This window comes from Bolinopsis microptera, chromosome 2 (assembly GCF_026151205.1).
Source record: "Bolinopsis microptera isolate Bmic1 chromosome 2, MBARI_Bmic_1.0, whole genome shotgun sequence".
NCBI lineage: Eukaryota > Metazoa > Ctenophora > Tentaculata > Lobata > Bolinopsidae > Bolinopsis > Bolinopsis microptera.
Genome location: NC_087073.1, coordinates 6,355,464 through 6,378,966, shown reverse-complemented (window position 1 = coordinate 6,378,966; position 23,503 = coordinate 6,355,464). Strand labels below are relative to the sequence as shown.

Here is a 23,503-nt window from a genome sequence, read left to right as displayed (position 1 = left end):
GACGTTTGCCATAACGTCTTATGACATCTACCTAGTATACTATATTGATTTCAAAAGGCATTGTCCTTTCACGGGACAACTGCCAAGATTGCTCGACTAGAAGTACAGGTAATATATTGCAGCAACTCGGTAATCTGCCCTTATTTGCCAAAAATCCGATTGAGTGGTTCACACCTAGACGTCTCCTGCATCATATGGGACCTCTCAGTCCCAGAAAAAAACAAAAATAGTTGTATTATTGCTGTCTGTGATCAATCATCATGGTATCTCTCAATCACGAATGGATAGAAGTAGATTTTAGATAGAAATAGATTTACTTATTGGTATAGTTTCGTTAATGGTATTTTTATTGAAATCTGTTGACGTTCACAGATCGAAAAATAGCTGGCACAATGTTATCTATGTCAAAAAAATAGCCATCACATCATGTAAATATTATGTAAATATTTTTGATTAATAAATTTTATGAGACAGTTTTCTCACATATTTACCAATTTTTTCAGCATGAATACGAAGTTATTACTTTGAAACGTCGTTTATCCTAACAGTGCAGTATCATTTGTCGCAAGAAATCAGAATAATCAGAAATTATTTGGAACTCCCAAAAACTGTCATGTAAATATACTACGTGCTGAAACTCCAGAAACAAACTCAGATCTGATAACGGGGACAGCGAGTCGTGACTAAAACTATCCCTGTCCTCCCCAAACTATCCCTGTCCTCCGCACTAACTGCTGATCATGTACCCTCCTTACACAGTTCCCCCTGATCAGTGCTTCACTGTGTTTATTGAACGTTTTTAGTCGGACTAACGTAAAAGCCGTTTAGTGTTGTGTGACTCAGAAGAACGGAGTCTCCGTTTTGTGAGACCGGTAGTAGGAAGCCCTATCCTCCAACACTCCCCTACATGTCGGACAATTGCCACTCAGCTATCATACGGCCACTAGCTATTTTGGGGGGGTGCTTATCCGATTTTGTCGGAAATCTAGTTCAGAAAGAATGACGCACCCCGGCCGTCTAGGTCTACTTTTCAAGTTCAACACTAGTTTTCCCCAAATAATTGAGATGCGTTTGGTTAACACTAACAGTTCGATTGCTTCACTAATGCAAACTCTAGCACTTCAGTTAATTTGGTAAAATGGCGCCAAAACGTCACTTTGTTAGACGTGCCAAGAATGTGATCCTACCGAGTCCCTCTAAACCATTAGATGACCTGTTAAACGCCCCCTCTGATGAGTCAATAGACGCTTTATATTTAGGATGATGCGAGGTTGTGCTATCATCGCTCCGGTATTCTCAAGGTTGGTGCTGGGTGCTGAGAAAAGTTAAACAAGAGAGAGGGGGTAAGGAAACCTTACTGCCATATAGACACAGTGTCTCCCCCGGCACACTAACAGGGTAAACTGGCCCGCACCAGGATGTACAGATGATCGCACTGTGGACCTCCTCCCCACACCGCACTCGGTGGTCGATGATCTGTTTGTGTATCCCGGGACTCTGTGTATCGCGTTGGTGGTCGGGGAGGTCAGCTGGGGGAGCTGCGTTACTCACCAACTGTCATATGACGTCACGTGACCCTTACTCAACAGCTTCTCTTCGCACGTGACCGCCAGACAGGGACCACGTGATCTCAAGACAGCAGTCACGTGGTCAACTCAGCTCTCCCTCTCACTGCTTGCAACTCGACACCTTCATAACCTTCATTTGCAATACGTTTCTACCTCAGCTGATCATTCAATTTTGTTGATCATGTTGTTGCTTTGGTCTCTAATTTTTCTGGTTTTGAAAACAACAGAAGGTGCACCTTGTGGTTCGAAATACCCACTGCACTGCAAATGTGATTTTGACAGTCACGAGAAAGTCAGATCTGTCAATTGTACCGACGCTGGGTTGACGGAGTTTCCGGACGTAGACATCTCAGTGAGAACTCTGTGAGTTGTGAATTTTCTCTTTGATCATGGATTTACTTTGCATGTATTTGAGAGATGTACTTCCTGTTGTTCCCGAAAATCTTGTCAGTTATGAAAATCTCAAGTGCCTTCAATCTTTCGAAAGTGCAAGGGTTCGTATTGCTGCTTTTAAATGGAGGTATCATTTTGTCATCAGATCTGACGTATATGAGTTATATCTCAGCTACCTCGGTCAGTAGAGCTAGCTTTCTCTGGCGGCTGTTATTTTTGTCAAGATTTGTTTGTAGAGCGGAGAAAGAGGCCAGAGGGGTTGAGGGCAGGGAGTCGTGAGGAGCCGAGAAGCAAGCTTTTAACTGAATCATTTTAAGGCAATAAAATCAAAGGAAACAGAAGTATGCATAGTGTTTCTATGTATTTCGTTCTTGAATATGAATATTCGTGTTTTCACCGTGGAGGTCAAACATTACATGGGCCGATTCCGTCTAAGCTGCATCAATGCACCCTGCACCGGGTTGATCTGGCTAATAGTAAATAGCTGATCAATCAATATCGGATATATGGTATTTAAGGTAAGGTTTGCATATTAATGTACATGTCGAAATAACTGCATGCAGTAGAAACTCCTGTCTGTCTCCAGACCCGAATTCTTGCCTCTACTCCTTCCCATGAAAATGCTAATCAGCCCACCTTTGATCAAAAGAACCTCGGGATACCGTTGATTGTTACGGGAGAGTTCCTTGGACTAATTCGATTGTCAAGCGGCAAAATGTTTACTAGTGTCAGTATTGTGTTCTGTGAAGATACCGAATGTTAATACTTTAATAGAGGGTGGAGTCAGGATTTAACGTAAAAACTACAACATGCAAGGGTTCAGGCTGTTAATATCTAAAAGAGGCCCCTGGAATCCAGTTCCAGGAAATTCTAGTTCTACAGTATATTGCGTGAACTTGAAGTTCCACTGGAATGTTTCATCGTGAATGGTGTCTGATTGACTGGAGGGTTATGAACTTAAGAGCGCCCACTTTTCACCCTGTAAACACCAAACCAGGCCACAGTTTCTACATCTGCTCCATTTCTCACTTACTTAGTATTGATGGTCAGACAGGTCGTTTGTCCAAGAATTTCCCCAGTTTTCAGCACGTACTGGGTACGTTTTTTCCTGGAAAGAAAGTGACCGTAAGTTAAACTCCGAGCTAGAACCCTAGAATGTCCAACTACAGATGTCTTCTGACACTTACCCGGCTACTGCGAGGTTAAAAGCCTGGTCGAGCGGGCGTTCCTGCTGTTCAGTCGACAGTTAGGGTACAGTTAAAACCCTCAATTAGTGAGCTGTGTTTCATGGCTCGTGTCGGGAAGGAATGCCGTGTGAAATTATGTTGACTTTAATTAAAAGTTTTCGCCAAAGAATGACAGAATTCTGTTAAAGGTGACATGTGAAATTATGTTGACTACAAGTTACAGGAATTTAGAAATTAGTGGGGGTCAATTTCGAAAAGTGGTACGAACTCAATACTGTGCACAGTGTTCTAGTTTAATTATGAATAATTTCAAATCCATTGCTCAGTAGCGAGCACTCATTCTATGTTATCTATCATCAATATGGTTGTGAGAACATCTGGTCTCGTATTTACAATCTTTCAGCAAGAAAGTATTTCGTTGGTAGTGCTTACAGTGCCTCCAGAATTTGTAGGTTGGAATTTTAACAAGATATTTCGTGCGTGTAATGTCTATAATTCTATACCGGAAACACCGTTGAACAAAAGTGATCTCACCGTCAAAAAATGTTATCCCTTTTCATTAAGATGATATACAATTATTATTTCATGAGTCATGACCGTTATACTAATTTCAATACATTTTATTGGGGCCTTATGACTAATCATTTGAGGCGCCGTATTTTTCATATTCCTCTCCCGTGATTCATCCAAAAAAGACGCAAAATACCTTCCGATTGTTAAGATATCATTAGTACCCGAAAGTGATCTTAGTACTTAGTAGGATTATTAATTATTTCATTTAGACGCAGTTTCTAAAGTATGATTTGGGCCGGAATCCATCTACTTTCTCATAATCAAAATGATCATGTTTCCTCGCCAAAGCCTTTTGTAAATATTAATAGAAGATCTTCAGGCCTTGCAGAAAAAAAAGTCAGACCTCAGTTCATTTAATGGGTCAAAAACACAGTATTATTGTTTACAATTGACAACTTTTGACGGCACAATTACTGTCCATTACTGAAGACAATAGGCGTGAGGGGTGAAGAAGAAGAAGAAGTACAACGCTAATCAATCAATGAGACTGGTGACCTGCTTCATTTTAAAAGTCAAATTAATTTCAACTTTAAAAGTCAAATGAATAGTAACTGGATTTGTCCGCTTTTTCATGCCCGAAAATGGAAATGTACGAGGAAGCCCCGGTGTCAGTGGGCTGTAATTTGTGTCTGCACTTGTGTGGGGGTGAGGTCTAGTATTCCCCTTTATTCCCCCTATTTGTCACTTGTCAGTCAGTCATGGTCTTCATCTCGTCAGGATCGCTATTTTAAGCTGTAAGCGGTAATATATTTGATTCAGTGGAAGCCTAGTCTGGTAGTGCAACCCCGTACCTGTCTTTTGAACTTGCCCTCAATATGGGGTGGTCCTTTAAAAATAGATATTTACAAAAGATGCATCTGTCATCGATCTCCTGTGTATCACCTTGCTGATTTCAAAGAACTAATTTAATAATTGCAGACTAGACCCCCATGACCGGTCATCGGGCTGGTCTTTGAAGGGATTTTCGGATTTTTAGGGTGACTCTAGTTTATAATCACGAGAAATTTACACTACCCAAGCCATGATGGTTTCCTCTTTATGCAACAGCTAGGCATCCATTCTGAAAATTATGTAACAACTGTTTAAGTACCAATGATGAATAATCTGGATTTTCATCGGCCATCAAAGTTGTCTAACGCATTTTAGGCGCAAACAATCTAAATCGATTTCTACATAGCAAAGTTCAGTAAACATGTTTACCCTTCAGTTCTTACAGAACGTGTCATTTATTTACCACAATTTGTGGTATATACAGAAAATCCTAATTTTTCAAGAACTTGCCTCCATATGTTTTAAAAAATTAACCAGGGAACTAGCTGCGACACATGATATGGCTACAGAGAGTTTAAAATTTTTCTGTCGCGGTCAAGACTTATTTAAACTTTGATGCTATGGTGTAGGGTAAAGGGTTTACTGTTAATGTCTAGCTTTGCCGGAATTATATCTGTGCAGAATTTTTCGCTGTACTTATATCATGGGGTCAAAAATCTAAGATATGCCCCCAGCTTACAGCATATCGGTTGAAAGTTAATTGTAAAAGTCTCCAGCATTGGAATAAGTGCACAAGGTGCACATTTTGTCCCATAATCTTTTGAAAGTAATTAAAATTCGCTGAGTTTTTTACTGTATTGAGCAATATTATAGTCTAAAATAAATCTCACCGGCAACTTTCTCACATGATCGCAGCAAGATGTTCTTATTGATGATTACCTTTTTACACCATTAATAGGGGAATGAATTTTCGAAGCCGCTAAAACATATACTAGTTTTAAATCACAATTCAGAAGATATGAAGGTCGTACCCTTGGATTTCATGCTTATTTCCATTACGTCAAAAAGGAGTGGCTGCATGCACGGAGGCAATCTGGTGTTCTTGATCGAACTGGTCAGGTGACCTTTATGAGAACTGAGGAATCATTACCCCGCAGGATCCTTCTAAATTCTCCAACCAGCAAAAACTTATATTGTACCCTGTATAGAGTTCAGTTAAAACTGCACACCCTCTAATATGGTACATACACTGCACTTGTCAGGTAGTAATTCAGCAGGTAATTACTCTGAATACCCTTCTGTCCGCCAATTTATCACAAATTAACCTTCGCCAACATTTCTATTTTTAGAAACAGGTACTAAGAGCTGTTACAGCAATTTTAGCGATATGCTATGATAAACGGAAAAAAGAATGGGAGCAAAGTTTCAGGATATTATCCTTCGATCCAGGACCCGAGTCCCCTGAATTTAACTCCCAATATCTTGCTGAATAAATAACAACCATAAATTGAGTCTAACAGTTGAAATACTGTAAATACTCTGTCCTCAAATCGTCTGTATTCTGGTCTCCATTGTTTGTACACGTGCGCTGTTCCCGCCTCTCCCACCTCGCTCCCCGGCCCCCACAACTTGTCATCACACCACTGATAAGAACTTGTTTCAGGCCCTGTGGGTCTTCTCGGCTCGTGTCATTCTCATGGCCACATTGTTTCTTATCTCTCTTAAGAGGGCAGCCCACTGTTTGAAGTTGTGGAGAGTTATAGAGAGTGTTAACAGTAGAGTAGGAGGGCGCCTCCCGGACGCCCCGTGTGTATTGTGTACTTGTTGTACTGTGTACCTCTACAGTGGTTCTAGGGGAGCGGAACTGGTTGATGAAGACCGTCATGAACTGATGAAGACCTAAATTATGGGAATTTCGGCTTCTTGTTTGTTGGTAGCAAGTGGTTAGAGTCCGTTTGTCTGATTGTTTGAAACTTTTAAGGTCCATCTTAGGGAATTTCTTAGGCTGATCTCCCTCAAAGGGATATTTCAAAGCAAATGCAACTCTTTATTGTACCGGTTAAAGGCCTTGGACATAGTTCAAGGTTAAAACAGCTTGGCCTTGGTAGTCTTTGGGAAGTTTTGACCATGCTAAATATCTCAATCGGGGATTCTTAAGGTGATGTCACTTAGTTGTTCATGTTTACATCTTATTGTTCAAGTGCTAGTTAAGGCCGGGTGGCCTCATGGCCTGAGTTAAAACATCTTTCTAATATTTGTGAGAAATTCTGGCCCCGCTATATATTATAGTGATGTTTAATAACTGGACGCATAAGGTGATGTCAGTTAGTTGTTCATGTTTACATCTTATATCGTTCTAAACAATATAATATTTCAGGGATTTATCTGGAAACCGAATCACCCACCTGAAACAAAAAGATGGCGGGAAAATATACAAAGATCTTTTATCCTTGTAAGTTTCTGCGAAGAGTTTGAATCTCGTGCTGTGTCAAATAATGAAGTGGCGAATGATAACAATACAACACGATAGCCATCGTTCTTCGGAGCTGGCAGCTATCGTGAGATATCCCAGTTATCAAGTCAAGTTTTCCTAGTTCCGGGTAACTGGCAGCTGTGCCAGTGATTACACCCCTTAGTCTCACAATACCACTCCTCACCAGGACTCTCAACGATTGTCAAACCGAGCTCATCGCCGAGGGATTCTTCGACCAGTTTCCGTCAGTAAACATCGTGAAGCTCAAGGGAAACAAACTGACGAACTTACCCAACATATCCAGCTCCTCATCTGTTATCCTGGACATGACTTACAACCAAGTCTCCCGAGTTAACAACTTTTCTAACCCTACCCTCAGCAGCCTGTTAGTACTTTATTATGATATTTCTGTTACACTAATTCTCTGTTGATAACTTTCTGTCCTTGTTTAGAGGGACTCGGTGCCAAGTTTTCAGCAAAACTCTTTGTTTGCTGCGGATGTTTTGCTGCTACTTGTAAACACAAAACCCTTTGTTTGTAGTGACAGTCCCTAAATCCCCACCCTCTCTCATTAAGTGAAGTAACACAGTTAAAAAGTACGGGGATCTAAAAATAACCTCTCCACAACAACTAAGGACTCTACCTAGGATGACCTGAGTTTAGCTAGCAGAGCTTCCATGTCCTTAGTCGTCACTCTGTCTGTGTGACCGAGGTCTTACTGCTCCTTTTGACGCGCGCATTTCAACAGAGCGCCCTTAAACATGTTTAAATTGAAGTTTAACTTTTCTTTAACCATCTTATAATTTTAGTTTTTATAGACTGGATGGGTTGTAGGGGTTACTAACTGGGTGAAACAACTGTCTACAGTAATATCTCAAGAATAGAGGGTAACTGGAGTTTAAAACAGTGGCCCAAGCTCAAAGGATTTACCTCAATAACCGCTCCTCTGCTTCAGGTACTTGGACTTCAATCAGCTAACAGTTCTGCACCAGCAAGATCTCAACAACTTACCAGATCTCAAAGTACTGTAAGTTTCCGGGACAGTTCTGTCTCTTTGGAAGTATTGGAAGAATTTCAATTTGTCATGGTACTATAAACACATTCGCGTTCGCCACACACAAAGTTGAAGGTTCCTACCAGCAGACGGTGACAGCTTAACAGGTTAATCGTTATAATCCCGACACTATTTTCTCTAAACTTGGTAGCTGAACCCCTATTCAGTCCCTCCTCGTTGTAAGAATATGTGATAAAACCTAGCTGATCTCATTGATTACCTCACCTGGACATGCTAACGTTTGCGTGCGTTTTTTCTAACATGAGAGTGCGAGATATTACTGCTACCCTCACGAGTTATATTTAGCCTGGAATGGCACGCAAATCAGCCGGAGGATTAAGCAGCCTTCAGAGAGGTGTTCGTTTTAGCAAGCTTGTAGTTCATTAGTTCAGAGTTTCCACCAGGTAGATCATCGTCGACACGGTACTTAAGCAATCCTAAATTAGATGGCACCACGAACGCAATCACTCACTCGATTTGAAAGTCCACACCTTAATTGTATAAATATTGTTGGAATAGTGATATTCTACTCATCTGCAATTAATTTGTGGTAAAGTCGCTGCGTTAGATCAAATATTTCATTTTTATACCACTTCACTTATATTGGATCAATAGCTATCAACCACAAACCACAGTAAATAAAAAGTTATCACCGATAGAAAATATTTAAACTTTGAAATTCATAACAACGCACAGATTTGGCGGGACTTTGTGACAACATTTTAATATCCATCTGCAGTAGAAATCTTATATACAACAAACCAGAACAATCATGGAATTTCACGGGACAATTCTCAATGTCTGGAATTCTCCGAAATTTTAGAACTTAGATTTCTGTGACCAATCACCAATATACTGCACTGATTTTAGTATTCTTTTGAACACAACAAGACCAGACATGCTATGGTACTAATATGATTCCAACTAAAAACCTGCTCAATGTGTAATGATTTGTTCAACATGACTTGATTTGACAGAAATCCCTTTTTCAGGACCCTGATGTACAATTCCATAGAGAAGATTCATGAAGATGCTCTGTCCCCCTCCATCTCTCATTTGTAAGTTTTATCACTACTCTGTTACTATAATAGTTGATTTAGTCTAAATCTTCTCCTTTCCCACGCTCACAAACTGGCCACTTAGGCCTAAATTTACAAACCCAACGGCGGTTTCGAAAGTTAATGCATGAACAAATAATCCGTTTCCTATCCTGGGTATGACATAAACAAGCTAAGCTGAACTCACAAGGTCTTAACTGTTTAAACTTTTTTCTCAGAAGTTCCACCACTTTATTTAAAAGGTTAATTTATTAAACTGAAGACCGCGCACTAGGCGATTGGGTGTCGCACAGGCCTATAACCTGTTATCTACACTAAGTTTATCTGACATTTCTCTTGGCAGTAATAAAACATCCGGTATTTCAGATCACTTGGAAGTAACAAGTTGACGGAAGTGCCCGAACTCAACAACCTCAAAACCTCTCTTCTCTCCCTGTAAGTGTGTAACTCCCCGTTTTAGCGATTCCATAATAATTTTTTTCTGCGCTGCTCAGTTTAATACGATCTTAGTCACGTCATACTTTACTATTAACAATAATATTTATAGTTAAACAAATCCAAATGCATATCAACACCTGCAAATGGAAAGTTCTTTCTAACCCGAATGACAACCCCCCAACCAGGTCTATCGAGAAGAATAGACTGCAGAATTTCGACAATGTTTTACAGTATGAAAACTTGGAGAACTGGTGAGTTATATGTTCTGCTTGGTAGTTGTATGTTTTGTGCTCATTGAAGCCACAAATCATAAATGCATGTGTTGAAATAATTGAATAGGTCTATTGATTTTCAGAGGAATCCTCAGTAAAGTGCAACTTAGTTACCGCTAAAAACAACGAAAAAGTAACGAGTCTAGTCACTAGCTCAACCTATAAGAGCGTTTTCCAACGTCTATTTCGTACGGATGGTAAAATGATGATCCTTTATTTTCAGTACGATGGCTTCCAACGTGATCGGACATTTCCCCCAAAACCAGCCCCCAAACACCCGCTCTGCAATACGGGTTCTGTGAGTATAGATCATACATTTACTTTTTCTGGCACATATTTTCTTCAAGTATGTATTTAATTACACATGTGCCTGGATCAGGAATTTAGCGTGAACGCCAAAATCGCACTGCATACTTTCGCGCTTACTTCATTTCCAGCATCCACTTGCCACACTCTGCTTAAGGAATGGAATCTTTGCTCGTCAAAAGTGATAACGTGCTTACAAGAAGCCTGTGTCTGTGTGTGCAGAGTACAGAGGTGTCTCACTGTAAGACTACCTGGCCACCATCGCTAGTTTGGCGGATTTTCTTAGTGAGTTACACTGACCAAATACGTTGGTCCCGTGGTCTGGGATTACGAAGGTTACATTTATTACAAGGGGATATTACTGGCCGCGGATCAGTATTTTCTTCACCTTATTCGTTGCATACGAAAATAATTTGAATTGGGAAACATAGAACGAGCTCATGTCTGATGACAGAGCTCCAAGTAGACGGATTAAATTGTAACTGTGGCAGGGCCTGTTCTTCCCCGATAAAGTGGTTTAGAGTTGCACAGCTGCCCACACAGTGCCCAGACAGTGCACACACAGTGCCCACACAGTGCCCACACAGTGCTCACACCGATTGTCCGCAACTACCTACGTTTCTCTAACTCCAGGGGTTCTTCGACTTTAGTCACGCACTATTCTCCCCTATATATCCCTCTAATATTTAAATAGAATGCATGTTAAAAGAATTCTCCCACATACACAAATGTTTCAGACTCTGACCGGGTCGGTCATGAATTCGCTGCATAAACAGAAGCTTGGTGATAATTGTTGGAGATAACACGGCAGCAGTGTTCCACAATCCACATATTATTAAGTTTGAGACCGAACTTCCAAACTCATTACCAATAGGAAAACTACTCCCACATTGTCCGACTCAAGGGGCCTCCGGCCATGCTCAGCACAGGGGTCTTATCTCCCTTTTTCACTTGTTCACTTATACAGTCTAATACCTGGTCCTGAATGATTAGAGACTATGATGAAAGTTTCGGGTTCTAAGTATGAACTCTAATTTTGATTATCTTTCAGGGTCCTGGCCCAAAACTCGATTGACACCATCTGTAAGGAAGATTTTGAGATGTTTCCCCAACTTAATTATCTGTGAGTAATCATGAGTATTGATCGTAATTGTTGGGATAGAATAAATCTTTTAATCGTTCGAATACTCACACCTTCAAGGAGGTAATACAAATTGAAACTAATGCGGTAATACAGACGTCTCAAAACCTCTTTAATATCTTATCCGAACTGTTCCACTATAACAATGCTTTTCCCACCAGGCAACTGTCCGAGAATTCTATTTCATATGTACCGGATCACTGTTTCTCTGATCTACCTCTACTTCGAAAATTGTAAGTATAAAAATGAAAATTAAAATTGTAAGTCTTTCAGTGTTGTAACTTGAAAGTATGGCTGTTAGATTGAAGCAGAATCTAATTTAAACCAGGAGCTGAATTAGTATAGTGAGCTTGTTCCCCGAATATAAAGATAAAATGTTGCACCCACAAAAACGACCCATCTTTAAATCTCTAGAAATTATTACATAATAACATTGATAATTCACCTTTAAAAAGTTCTTAAAATAAATCTTTTAATCATTCAAATACTCAAACCACGCTGTAAAATCTTGTAATAATTCGACACCTTTCTTTGCAGAGATCTAAGCGGGAACTCTATCAAGAATCTAACTGAAACAAGTTTGAGAAAAACGGAACAGCTGGAGACGTTATATCTACAACATAACTCACTTCACCATTTAGTCCTACCGTCCAGGCATCTTCCGAACCTTCACGAACTGTAAGTTTAGTCGGGCAGACCCTTATTTCTTTCTATTTCCTGTTCCTTCTAACGATTTCCCGAAATATTTTGCAGAGAAAACTGATCGACTACTGAAGGCTGGTATAACTTGTGACAGGCTATATTTCTGCGTTAAATGAATTTAAGGACTTGTTTTAACAACAAATACCCTACAACTTTAATAAGTTAAAAAGCAAAATTTCTTAGATTTAACGAATCGCATACGAGTGACTAAAAATTTCCTCTGTTTCATCCAAACTGTAGCTTCAAATATTTTTCCAGAGAATAAAATACTAATAGATTTCATGACAAGCGAGAAATATTCGTAAATGACCGTCAACTTATCGCGACTTTTTTGCCACGTCAAGTTTATTTGTCTCCGATTAACTGGAAAGATCCGAAGCTTTGGGTGAAACTTCAAAATATTTCGAAGTGACATATTCGAATTCATTCACCGAAAACAAAAATCGTTAATAATAAATCGTTGCGAAATTCCATAACATTAAACTAACGCTTATAATTTCGAAATAAAGTTTCACTAACCGCGAAATCAGAGACAATTTCAATATCAAATCTTAATAACTGAACAGAAACCTTATCGAAATATCAACATGAACCTCTGGTACACTAGGGACGTTAGTGGAAACAAGCTGACTGAACCACCCCACTGTTCGACATCTCTTCTCCTTCTCTACGTCTCTGATAACGAAATATCCAGGCTCCCTGCTAAACACTTCAAGTCTGCTGGTCGTCTGAAAGATCTGTAAGTGTCGTGCTACTGTTTACTCTTTGTACTACGTCATATGGTTTAAGTTTCACATTTTACCAGGGCCTGTTTAAATGGACAATTGTTTGGTAATTAATTATGAATTAATTATGAATTAATTACGAATTCACTTTTCTCACAGAAACTCACAATTTCCTCTTTTCCAGAGACTTGAGTCATAACAAAATTGAATGGATTGAGAAAGGACTTCTGAAACTGATGCCCGAAATTGACCGACTCCATCTTGAGGGAAACAAGATATCATCCTTAGAAGAGCTGGAATTATCTGAGAACTCGTTTCTCACCATGCTAGACTTAGGGAGTAACGGCATAAGCCACGTCCCTGATAACTTCTTCGATCAGACAGCACTGACAACTCTCATCCTCTCCAACAACAAGCTCACCATCTTCAACAACAAAACCCTCGCCGGACTGGCTGGGACCCTGAGGTTCCTGGACCTCAGTTTTAACGTTGATCTCGAGGAGCTGTCTCATGTTGGGCTCTCTGCCGTGGATACTCTTAAACTGGAGGGTAGGTAATTCTTCTTATTTTGGGATAGACTTGTCAGTATACATGGCAGTATGAATTCCGTAAAGAGACACGAAAATGTGATTTTGGTCACGCTAAGCTGACTATTTGCAGTCCGGCTGTCCTGATTTCCACTCTTAACTTCTACTTTCTCATTATTTCTGATTAGATGACAATAATTTCTGGACTATGCCTGTCAAAAAGGCTTCACTTTTCGGGCACAGGAATTGATGACACGATAATTTTTAACGGCAATAAAAATTGTAATTCACTGATTGGATATTTAATCAACACGTGTAAATTTACAAAAATATTTGTTAATAATATCTCCTTCTAAGCACTTACTTAGCTTAACTATCACCTGAGTCAGTGTATAGAAAGGAATTACGATTAAGCGCAAAAATTTCTACCAAGCACATTGTGAGGAAAATATTTCATAGACTAAATCTCACCGGCCGTTCTATAATCTCTTTAATTTCTGCAGGTAACGTTAAATTGGTTTCCAAACTGCCGCGTCAGGGTCTTGATGCTCTGAGAAGAGCCACCGTTCCCTTTCCTGTCATGTGCTGCTGGTTCAAGAAAATCAAGTGAGCTGTTTTAACTTATACTTTAAAATTCCGTGATCAAAGTCACCTGTCCATTTAATTAAGAGGGTGGGCCAGGGTTTCGTTCCTGTGGCATCTAGTGACGTCGAATCTGGTTTTTAAAACTTGTCATCGGTTGAAACCATATTCTGTGGTTACGTAACAGTAACAAGTAAACGATCCCCCGATTTTTCGAGAGAGAGCTTTGTATCATTTCCAAGTGACGCTTATTCTGATAATGACATCATTATCTTCGTCAAGAAGGAATTCCCAAAAGAAAGAAGATAAAACAACTACCGGGAAATTTGTGTCTGGACACTGGAAGGATGAAGCTCCAATCGATTATAAAGCAACCTTTATTACAGCCATCAAACAACCCAGTAAGCATTTTCATTCATTTATTACAAAGATATTGAATTTGTCGCTGATTTGCGTAAACAAATTCTCAGTTTATTTGTTTTTGGTCAAAATTTCCCTTCATCACAAGTAATCTGTATTTCCACTTATTTGTGCTCTTCGATGAGAAATGAGACGCAACCTTAATAGGATTATGTATCTACATTCTACATAAGTTAATCTTAGTTAGTTTTAATCACAGAGAAGGGAGGAGAGGATGGTACGAGCTCCTACATAACCCCCACCTACATAACCGGAACAACTGATTTCCAGTTCTACAGCGACAGATTACTAGAACTAAAGAGCAGTGCCAGCTGGTCGACTCACACTGCAATGACCATGACAACGTCTCCTTTACCCTCCGCCACCACCACCCAGCCACCCCGGCCCAAGAGGGACGCTGCTGATTTGACCTGGACCCCCACACCAAGTAATATTGTGTTCTGTATTCCTCACTAAACGTGACTTTGTAGGCGGGGAGTTTACTTCAAAGTGATGACTGGGAAGACCGGTAGGAGAGGTCACGTGTTTTATAGTCTGTAATAACCCACGTAATAGAGTTTTACCCTGCAGCGTATTTGAAGTTCGGGGATGTAACAGTTATCAACTTCGAGGAGCTGGATAAAGAAGGTGATAACGGCACTATACTAAAACTAGCTCCAATTACTGACGAGGTTTCTTTCTCTTGCTTTGTATTCTATTTTTTGTACAATATTTGCAGCTTATTTTGGCTTCCTTTTGCGCACCAGAGCCTTGAAGCTTAATTATGAATCCTTTTTGGGCCCCTGCTCAGCAAAGAGGCAGTAGGAATTGGCAGGTACCGGAAAATTACAAAGTCTGTGTTTCAGCTACATTGCACTCCGCAACCCGACGAGTTTAATCCCTGTGAAGACCTAATTGGGAACTGGGTACTAAGGATGGGTGTTTGGATCGTCTGCACTTTGGCTGTGCTGGGCAACTTGACTCTTTTTACTATCACCATCTTATCCACTAAAAAGTAAATATAATTTTAAATCGGATTTTCAAGTACCTATGTATTTTTTTGGCGAACAAAATGGGAAATGTGATACTGGTTTGCGACAGAATCACGATCGATAGAATTTTCGCGATTATCAATTTATTAAATCAGCGTTAAAATAGCTGGGAGCATTTTACGCAAGCAGATTTGGGTCTCACCATCGGTAACCTAACCTTCTTGTTTATCTTAGTTCCTGAATTTCTTATTCTAGAACAATTAATCTTTTAACCACCCTTTTGATGTTTAAATCAAAGTAAATTAACGAGTAATATATGACAAGGAGATTGTTTTGATCATATGCTGCATGCTATAACCTCGGTTTCTGTCACGTGTCTAAGCATGATTTAGTTTACAAGCTATAACCTCCCTTCCTCAGGTTTACCCCAACCCGGTTCCTAATAATGAACCTTTCCTTCTCGGACCTCTTCACTGGTATTTACCTTATGATGCTCGCTATTGTGGACGCTAAAACCTATGGTCTCTACGAAGACTTTGCTATGGACTGGCAGAATGGAGCCGGCTGCAAGGTAAACTTTAACGTTTTGTTGGTTGTAGTTGAGTTATGAAGTTGTCCGGTAGTGGTAGTTAATGTGGTAACTCAGCACCTGTCCTTAATGCTAAAACTGATGATATATGAACACTGAAAACCCTGAATAGTGGCCAGGTAATGTTTGTCCTCTGGGAATCACCCCTCCCTCTGTTTGGAGTGGCGAGACAGAGGTATTACGCAGTGCCACTAGACACAAGGTGGAGCCAGTAATCAGAACTTTGCAATTAGGCCATACTAAAGGGCCCCTGATTCTCTGGTTCTGTAGAATTTGTAGCTAAGGTGTGTCGGCTTTTTGAGGTTAAAGCAACTCCCTTCTGAATAAGTGACGTATTTGGCAAGTTGCTCGACAAGAAAAGAAAACTTATGTAAATGTTTTGAAACACAGGGTGATCAGTTTATTAATCCTGCCCTGTAACCATGGTTACTGCAGTACTGCAGTACTTTGCAATGCACAAGCCACAATGTCCATAGTCAAATTTTTAGTAACCAGTATTATATCCCCACTAACCAGTGTCCCAATCTCAATATCCCCACTAACCAGTGTCCCAATCTCAATATCCCCACTAACCAGTGTCCCAATCTCCAGATTGCAGGATTAGATCCCCACTAACCAGTGTCCCAATCTCCATATCCCCACTAACCAGTGTCCCAATCTCCGGATTGCAGGATTAGATACCCACTAACCAGTGTCCCAATCTCCATATCCCCACTAACCAGTGTCCCAATCTCCATATCCCCACTAACCAGTGTCCCAATCTCCAGATTGCAGGATTATATCCCCACTAACCAGTGTCCCAATCTCCATATCCCCACTAACCAGTGTCCCAATCTCAAGAATGCAGGATTATATACCCACTAACCAGTGTCCCAATCTCCATATCCCCACTAACCAGTGTCCCAATCTCCGGATTGCAGGATTAGATACCCACTAACCAGTGTCCCAATCTCCATATCCCCACTAACCAGTGTCCCAATCTCCATATCCCCACTAACCAGTGTCCCAATCTCCAGATTGCAGGATTATATCCCCACTAACCAGTGTCCCAATCTCCATATCCCCACTAACCAGTGTCCCAATCTCAAGAATGCAGGATTATATACCCACTAACCAGTGTCCCAATCTCCATATCCCCACTAACCAGTGTCCCAATCTCCAGATTGCAGGATTATATCCCCACTAACCAGTGTCCCAATCTCCACATCGCCACTAACCAGTGTCCCAATCTCCGGATTGCAGGATTAGATCCCCACTAACCAGTGTCCCAATCTCAATATCCCCACTAACCAGTGTCCCAATCTCAATATCCCCACTAACCAGTGTCCCAATCTTAATATCCCCACTAACCAGTGTCCCAATCTCCAGATTGCAGGATTATATCCCCACTAACCAGTGTCCCAATCTCCAGATTGCAGGATTATATCCCCACTAACCAGTGTCCCAATCTCCAGATTGCAGGATTATATCCCCACTAACCAGTGTCCCTATCTCAATATCCCCACTAACCAGTGTCCCTATCTCAATATCCCCACTAACCAGTGTCCCAATCTCAATATCCCCACTAACCAGTGTCCCAATCTTAATATCCCCACTAACCAGTGTCCCAATCTCCAGATTGCAGGATTATATCCCCACTAACCAGTGTCCCAATCTCCAGATTGCAGGATTATATCCCCACTAACCAGTGTCCCAATCTCCAGATTGCAGGATTAGATCCCCACTAACCAGTGTCCCAATCTCAATATCCCCACTAACCAGTGTCCCAATCTCAATATCCCCACTAACCAGTGTCCCAATCTTAATATCCCCACTAACCAGTGTCCCAATCTCCAGATTGCAGGATTATATCCCCACTAACCAGTGTCCCAATCTCCAGATTGCAGGATTATATCCCCACTAACCAGTGTCCCAATCTCCAGATTGCAGGATTATATCCCCACTAACCAGTGTCCCACCTCCAGATTGCAGGATTATATCCCCACTAACCAGTGTCCCACCTCCAGATTGCAGGATTATATCCCCACTAACCAGTGTCCCAATCTCCAGATTGCAGGATTATATCCCCACTAACCAGTGTCCCTATCTCAATATCCCCACTAACCAGTGTCCCAATTTCCATATCCCCACTAACCAGTGTCCCAATCTCCAGATTGCAGGGTTCATGGTGACGTTTAGCAGCGAGTTGTCAGTCTTCACACTAACAGTGATCAGCGTGGAGAGGATGGTCACGATTATCCACTATTCCAACCCCTACAAACACCTTAAAACCCGCCACATTGCATTTGCTATGGTTAGTAACGGAATAGTAACCCTAGTAACATGGTTATTTTGAGGAGTGCTCACCGGTAGGATGCCTGGTGCCGTGGGTATGCGGGGGACAAATAACGCATGCTAATTTTACGAAAATATATCATAGATTTATTCGATTATTCATTTATCATGGTATGATAAATAGAATTTAGGGTTCAGGCAAAGGAATTTAGCAAGTTTTCCTCGTGAGCTCAGTAAAAATACTAGTGGGAAGTTTTCGGGCTGCTTTCTACCGAGAATTTGTGGAACTTAGTGATTTTAAAAATCATGTCCCGCTTTTTTTCAATGCCACCCCATTCTAAAAACGATCCTCATCGGTGTTGAAATTGCAAACGTGATTTTGCTGCAGAACTTCTGTAAAATTGGCATCCACTCAAAAAAACCTTTGCCAAATACCACGGAACCGGCAACCGTGAAAAAGTTAGTAAGGTGGTCCATAACTTCATGACTAATTGTCTGGGGTGGCGAGACTTTCGAAATATTATCACGAACAGAGAATCTAACTATTGTCAGTTCTTTGTTCGCTGCACAAAGCTTCTATGTCTTCAGACTCGTTATATTTTCCCTATTTACCTTCAATAAACAAACACTTTTTGACTGTTGACTACACAGTACACGGTGTTTAAGAATATCAGGCTTTAAACGTTCGGTTCCAAACTTTAGGCTGGACCTGATTTTTCCGCGCAACGATTAGTTTCCCGCTGTAACATTTGCCATGTTCTCTAACTTGCTGCCATGGTGGGGTAACTGCAAGCTGGGTGAACGAAGCCGTGAAACTGGCAGATTTAAACAGACTGCACCATTGTCTGGAGTCAAGTCGTAGAAATTTCACCACTCGAAACATTTAAACTGGGGGTGTTGACACTCTGCATTCTTAACATGTCACGTGGTTACCATAGCAACAGTCAACACATTGTAACCACTCACACTTCAGCTGTCTGTTTGGAGCAGAGTAGAGCCAGAACCCCTTTTTCTCTCTTTCTGTGACGACTAACTGTTGACATAGCTACAGTTTAACAACATCCTCCCCGCCACCTTGATAAACCACTCTCCAGACATCAAACTAACACCACTAACAGAATACACTAATAACACCACTAACACTACTAACACCACTAACACTACTAACATCACTAACACTACTAACATCACTAACACCACTAACACCACTAACACCACTAACACCACTAACACCACTAACACCACTAAGAGAACACACCACAAAGCACACTGTCTTATACCACATCAATCCTCAACAGACCACACAAGAGTGCGCCATTTTACACTTGTGTGTAGGACCACACCTCAACTAGGACCATTACAAACTGATCTGATTCGACAACCAAAACATCTCCACTATTGTCAATTTCGCAAACCGCACCAAACGCTTAATTGTGCCAGAGGAGCTGGACCAGACCGGCGTGACAGAGAGACTACTCACACGTTGTCTTAGCCCATTTTTCTTTTCCACACCCAGCTGGCACTAAAGCGTTCCTTTATGACTCATCTCCCCTCATAACACCATCCTTCACTATTCACTTTGATTTCTCCGGCAATCTCCACCAGGATTGCCATGTCCCAGAGGCAGACAGAGCATCCCCATGCTATCCTCTCGTGGGCCACCAGGTTACTGTTGCTAGGTTACCTAGGTTAGGCCTAGCCTCTCTTTTTTTAACTGATCATCCCACGTGTTCTCTAACCAAGCTCTCTTTCAGCTGATTGGATGGATTATCTCTGCTACAGCCGGCGCTCTTCCACTTCTCGGATTTTCTGACTACAGCCTCGTGGCATTCTGCCTTCCTTCACAGGTATTGAAAATAAACTTTGGTCGACAAATGCATAAAATGTCTTTGATATCTACAAATTACAAATGCATAAAATGTCTTTGATATTCTCAAATTTAAGTACTTTAAAACTCAGTGCATCATCAAAATGGCCTCGTGCTTTCCATCCAGACCGATGTTACAAAGCGAGGGCGCCATTTTGACCACTAGTTTTCAGTATTAGGTACGCACATACCAGTATTGGTTGAGGCCGAAAGGTCACCCTCCCTTAGATGAGCACCAAAAACTGCAACTGTGGCTAATGACAAAGTTGCAGGATAGTACAACTTTACACTGTCCGATTTTGCCGATGGAAAAACTATATTTGTCATGTAAAGATATGTAAGGATAGCCTAAAATACTGGCCAGCTCCTGAATAAACTATTGAATAAATTATAAACTGGCCCGTTGGTATTTTAAAGTTTTAAAAGACATGTAAAGAACGCGTTCCTGGGTCTATATTTCGGTCATGAATACCTCCAGCTTGACCTTCATTGTTCGTTTTCTGTGTACAAAAACTTGGCAATAGCTTAGAAATGTAGTCGTGGTGCCGACTACCTTATCGGACATAATTGTCACGGACAAGTTTTTCACGGCCCAAATTTTTCACGGACATAATTATTCACACTCATGACCGCCCAAAAATGTCCAAAAATTGTGAAAATTTGTGGTGATTTTTAATACGTGGTTTACCCTTTTTCTGTACCCTAGAATGTGACTGAGGAGTGATTATATTTGATATTAGTCCTAGCATACTAATAAACTAATATGGTAATCGGCTACACACATATGTACGCAATACGCATATATAGGGACTCACACACACTAAAATTAATGGAAATAACTACCGGACTTTATTATTCACGGACCTTAATGCCACAGACATTATTTTCACGGACTTAATTATTCACGCTAAGGTCTTCAGCGTTAAAGTAATGTCCGTGATAATTATGACCGATAAGGTAGTTGTACTTTGGCTAATAGTAATACAGCATCGAAATTGTTGCTGCCCGCGTTTATTTAAATTCTAACTAGCCATACAAGGTTGCGAATCTCTTTGTACAGCTCAAACTAATCACGACCTTTTTCAGACTGGTGATGGAAAGAGTCTGGCTCTGATACTGTCCCTGATGGTGATAAACACAATCGCTGTCACTATTATCATCTACTGCTATCTCACGGTACGTTTTCTTATTTTCACCTTTGTATCCTTGTTAACCCTTTCTTCGGCCAAAATGTCAGCAAAATTAGCTCCCCAATTTGCAAGCATGTCAACAATCAACACTCCGTACTGTTCCGCGACAAAACACTTTTGTTCCGCCCGTTTGAAGGAGTTCATTGTGCGTGACGGAACTGTGTCTCCTTGCTGTCTACGACTCGAGGTCACACTTGCGAAGTTACTTTTAAACACGTACCGAACAGACGTGAACTTCTAATTGTCTCAGCTTTATATTTTGTTCTTGTTTCAACGTGTTGAAAAGTAAGGGAGACTTTTAATCGTATGTCGACCGTTCTTTGTCAGACGTTTCCATAACGGCCTCTGTGCAGACCATTTCACTGCAATGTCGTGAATAGCGGAAGTACAGATACAATATACATAAGCACAGAATATGATGAAGCACAAATTGTGCGCTAATCAACATAATCTCAACATAATCTCACTTTTAAAGTTTTAATCTTATCGAAGATTAGTGATGTAAATTGTTGACACAAACGTGTATACATATTTATCATGGCCTATCATTTCCAGATATTCTGCAACGTGAGGCACCTCCAAAAGCCGCTGGATAACGCAGATTTCCGTGAAACTCTGAGGATGGCACTGATTATCCTAACAGACGTGTTGTGTTGGTTGCCTATCGTGGTTTGTGGAGTCAGCGCCGCCCTAGAGAAGCCACTGATAACGACCTCTAACGCTAAGATCCTTGTCGTTTTCTTCCTGCCTCTGAACGCCTGCGCTAACCCATTCCTATACTCACTCTCTCGAGCTGGATTCAAGAAGGACTTCCTCTTTGTCCTGGATAAGATGGGTCTCTGCAAGCAGGCTTACTACATCGCAAGCAGAAGAAAGAGTGGCATGGACCTTGACCTGAAGAAGAAGTTGCAAGCCGAAACGAAGGAACTGAGGAAACCATCTCAAGACAGCACGAGCACAACGAGAAGTAGTTCGGGCTACTCCTCCGACAGCAGCTACATCAAGCAACTCGTCAACCAGTTCAAATCCAACATAGGATCTGTAGAGGAAACAAGGATCTGGACACTTGAAAAAGGAAGAGATGTGTTAAACTATAAACTAGTTTTGTAGTTTAACGACGAAATGAAGGACTGTTCGAAAAAGAGTTACACAGATTATTGAGGTGTTGCAGATGATGATGTGAAGATGAGACACGACGATATGATAGGAAATGAGTTTCAGGAGGTCACTCATGGACAGTGAACTAGACGAGCAAATGACTGCGAGAGCTTTATAGTAGCACTATGAAATGACAGTAGGTAGCGTAGGACTGCTTTTCAATTTTTATTATTCCCATTGTTTTATGCTAAATTTCACTTTTAGTTTTACGTTTTAATTTATTCATATTGAAGATCGCTAAATGATTAGCTTGTGAGATCGTGCATGCAGTATTAAAAACACGAAACCAATTTTGCTAATGATAATGATGGTTATGTACTTACATACATTCATCATGTGTTTTATTCAACCTTTATAATTATAGTAGCATTCACATTGATTTAACTTTAAATAACGAGTTTTATTTCCGATTGTTTGAAATACTATTAATTTACCTAGCTTGCTAAGTAGTAGTAGTAGTAGTTTACCTAGCTTGCTATAGTTAATTGCTCGCTCCTCTCACGTATATGTATGCAGGGTCTCGAAAAGAGCGCCACCCATAGAGACAGACACGCCTGGTAAACTATAAGTATAACTATTTTAATCACGAAATTGAATATAGCTATAATAGTTAAATTTGACCAAAACTCATAGTTGGGTAGAGTGGACCGCTACCAGTGTCTCTCTTTCCCAAACAAAAGTAAATGATATAAATTTGAATGACCGTCAACAAATGCAAAATGATACTGAGAATGAAATCGATCGCTCGCTTTTCCCATTCATTCACGGCTTACGAATTGTAATAAGTTTCGATTAATTACATCAATCAGATGCAGTCAAAATCTTTTTGAGTTGAGTTCGGGTCGATACCTATGACCTAGTATTTCGGGATACGGGCGCGTTATAGTTATATTAGACTTAGAGTCCAATTAGGCTATCATGTTCATAAACATAGAGATTAGGCGGAATGACAGGCTGAGCGCGGCCCAGTAACCAATTAGCTGATGTTTATTAAATCGTTATTGACGAGTACAGCTGCCTTCGGGTAGTTTTTTTTAATCTTTTACAATTGTAATTGTATTTTACACATGACATCTTGAACTTTTGGAGAATAAAAGGTTCCAGTCTGTTTGATGCAGATGGACATTTGATCTTCGCCTCCCAAGTCTAGCATAGACCTTGTTATATATTAGATTTGTGCGTCTCTAGTCCCAGCCACTGCTTTCCAAACGTCTGGATTAACTCCAGGAATACGGCCGGAGTATGTAAACGTTCTAAGTCTGTA

At 40.7% G+C, this 23,503-nt stretch overlaps 1 protein-coding gene across 2 annotated transcripts; it reads left to right on the top strand.

The window, feature by feature from the left end:
* The first annotated feature begins 1,452 nt into the window (after nt 1–1,452).
* LOC134811156 (lutropin-choriogonadotropic hormone receptor-like) lies at nt 1,453–22,630 on the top strand. Of its 2 annotated transcripts, none has more exons than XM_063817895.1 (23): nt 1,453–1,931; nt 6,870–6,944; nt 7,153–7,350; nt 7,921–7,992; nt 9,012–9,077; nt 9,444–9,512; nt 9,701–9,766; nt 10,011–10,085; nt 11,145–11,216; nt 11,396–11,467; nt 11,772–11,912; nt 12,544–12,675; nt 12,846–13,210; nt 13,692–13,794; nt 14,056–14,171; nt 14,390–14,617; nt 14,761–14,861; nt 15,036–15,184; nt 15,582–15,732; nt 17,903–18,043; nt 19,779–19,871; nt 20,978–21,067; nt 21,637–22,630. In XM_063817895.1, exons 1-23 carry the CDS (start codon nt 1,750–1,752, stop codon nt 22,189–22,191), a joined length of 3,312 nt encoding a protein of 1,103 aa, XP_063673965.1. In that variant the 5' UTR covers nt 1,453–1,749; the 3' UTR covers nt 22,192–22,630. The 2 variants fall into 2 exon arrangements, with proteins under 2 accessions (XP_063673965.1, XP_063673964.1); XM_063817894.1 differs by having other exon boundaries at nt 14,053–14,171.
* Nucleotides 22,631–23,503: the final 873 nt, after the last annotated feature.